Below are 2,132 nucleotides of genomic sequence, written 5' to 3'. Positions count from 1 at the left end.
TAAGTTTAAAGTGTATGCACTTTATTATTGGTCATAATAGTACAGATTTTAATATGAATAGTTCTGCTGTCTTCTGTCAGGGTAACTGTTCCAGCAGCCAAGTCTGTTCAAGAGCTGTACTTTCACCTTCTGAAATTCATGCTTCAGTGGTACTTCCTGTGGCGTTCATGCTCTGTATCATTCAAAGTAAAGCAAGTTAATTTTACTGAAGTCACAAGGTAAGAGACACCACACCTGACATTACAGGAAAGAAAGCACTCAAAAAAATCTGAGTATGGAGTTTCTAAGTACTGCCCGGTCAGACAGGCAGCAGGATCTAAGCTTTCTTCATCACGAAGAAAGTATTTGCCATCTGATAACTTCCTAAAAGCATTCATGTTCTCTATGGCTAAAAGAAGTTTGCTTGCCCACAGTCTTGGATTCAAGCAGCATGTCTTTCCTTTTATTTCTAGGAGCAGTGGCAGATTGTTTTTATTGCTCCAAGCAACCTTCTGAGCTGCACCATACACACTCAGCCACACTGCTTTTACTTACTCAGGTGACTGTAGCTCCAGATGTAGCTGATGACGACATAACCAGCAAGCACCATGGAGATACCACCGAGGCCCCCTTTCCTGACATTGATATATTTATTGTAGTATCTGTCGTAACCTGTGTAGGAGAAAAGTTGTTTTTGTAGCAGCCAGATGAGTTGCATATTTTTCTGTCTCAGAAAGCAGCAGGCTGGTTTCACAGAACTTCAGGAAATTGTTTCTAATGAAACCTCTGAGTGTCTCAGAAGCAAGTCTGAGAGAAGGCAACCTGGGTGTTAGTTAAGCAAGGCGAACTCAAGTTAATAGTGCTAAGCCTTAAAAAAAAAAAAAAAAGAGGAAAAGAGGAAAAGAAAAAGCCATTTGTTATTTTTCCCTAAACATTATTGTGACTCAAGCTGTTTTGGAATTCTCTAATTCTTTAATTCTAGTGTATATACATTATGTAGACACTTGCGTTTGTTCCTTTGTGTTTATATCTACCTGAATGCCACATCTGTATCTATAGCAAAGGGCATCAGTCAAAACTTTTGCCAAGTGACCTATAAAAGCCCTGTGTCCTCTCTTACCATCTTCAGGGATCAATTGCCTTTTTTTTTTTTTTTTTCTTATTTACTTGTGATGTTGGGGAACCCCCAGATTTTCAGCAAACGGGTTCAGGAGTCAAGTCACTGTACTGCCTTTTTATACAAGAGGGAATACAGAAAACACACCCCTGACTAATAAAACCCACGCAAGAAACACATTTACAGACAGGAGGAGAAGACTCTACAGGCGGCCCTGTTCTGGGAAAGCAAAACTCGCCCTGAAGCAGCCCCTGTGCCTCAGCCAGCATCCACTGCCGCAGCCAGAGATGCTTGTGCACTGATCTGATCTGCCCAGCTCCGTCAGGAGAAGGGATTTCGCACCCTCCAGGCGTTCGCCGGCCGAAGGGGTGCGGAGCTGTTTCCGCAGGGCGGGCAGCCCCGCCTCAGCCTCCCTCAGCCTCCCCTCACCTCTTCGCAGGGCCCCGACGATGCCACCGGGGGTGAAGTCTCTCATGGCCAGCCAGGTGGGCAGCTGGCCCAGCTTCACGTCCAGCAACTTCATGTCCTTGAGGAGAACTGCGGCACAGAGACAGACACAGCCCGGTCAGAGGGGGAGGGAGGGAGGGAAGGAGCCGCGGTCACCTTGGCGGCCAGAGGCACTCACCCGGCGGCTGCGCCATCTTGCCGCTGCTGCTGTGCGCCGCCGCGGGGCACGCCGGGAAGGGACGCGCCGCTGAGGCTCATGGGAGGAAGGTCAGGCGGAAACCCGGATGTCGGGGCGGGTAGGGCCAGGATGGCGCCATGTTGGGCGGGTCGCCAGGATGGGCCCACTGGGGAGGCGTTGGTCCCGGTGCCGCCGTGTCCCCGTCCCGTCTCCTCACCGGGGGTCGCTTCCCCAGTGGGGGCTGCACACGCTGCCTCAGTTGCCACAGGCACTGCGTTGAGGCCTCTGCATGTGGGGCCCTGCCAGCATGGCGGCCTCTCACTGGGCAGGGGGCACCCTGAGGCGTTCCCGCTCCCTGTCCCGCTCCAGCGGCTCTCCTCAGCGGCCGGGACCCCTGTCAGGAGCCGCTGG

The 2,132-nt window shown here is 51.2% G+C and overlaps 1 protein-coding gene across 1 annotated transcript; it reads right to left on the bottom strand.

Annotated features, from left to right (window-relative positions):
- On the bottom strand, window positions 1-1,860 carry ATP5MF (ATP synthase membrane subunit f). The gene is made up of 4 exons (XM_075767536.1): window positions 1,722-1,860; window positions 1,526-1,633; window positions 535-651; window positions 1-172 (listed from the first exon to the last, which is right to left on the bottom strand). Exons 1-4 carry the CDS (start codon window positions 1,735-1,737, stop codon window positions 144-146), a joined length of 270 nt encoding a protein of 89 aa, XP_075623651.1. The 5' UTR covers window positions 1,738-1,860; the 3' UTR covers window positions 1-143.
- Window positions 1,861-2,132: the final 272 nt, after the last annotated feature.

The sequence above is a fragment of the Balearica regulorum genome, chromosome 15 (assembly GCF_011004875.1).
Source record: "Balearica regulorum gibbericeps isolate bBalReg1 chromosome 15, bBalReg1.pri, whole genome shotgun sequence".
NCBI classification, from domain to species: Eukaryota; Metazoa; Chordata; class Aves; order Gruiformes; family Gruidae; genus Balearica; species Balearica regulorum.
This window is presented reverse-complemented; position numbering and strand designations above follow the sequence as displayed.

What these genes read in the sequence shown, in the direction of transcription:
- ATP5MF (XM_075767536.1), bottom strand. An exon ending in CGTCGGGGCCCTGCGAAGAG is followed by an intron (nt 652 to 1,525) that starts GTGAGGGGAGGC and finishes TCTCCTACACAG; the next exon opens with GTTACGACAGATACTACAAT. An exon ending in CTGGAGCTACAGTCACCTGA is followed by an intron (nt 173 to 534) that starts GTAAGTAAAAGC and finishes TGAATGATACAG; the next exon opens with AGCATGAACGCCACAGGAAG.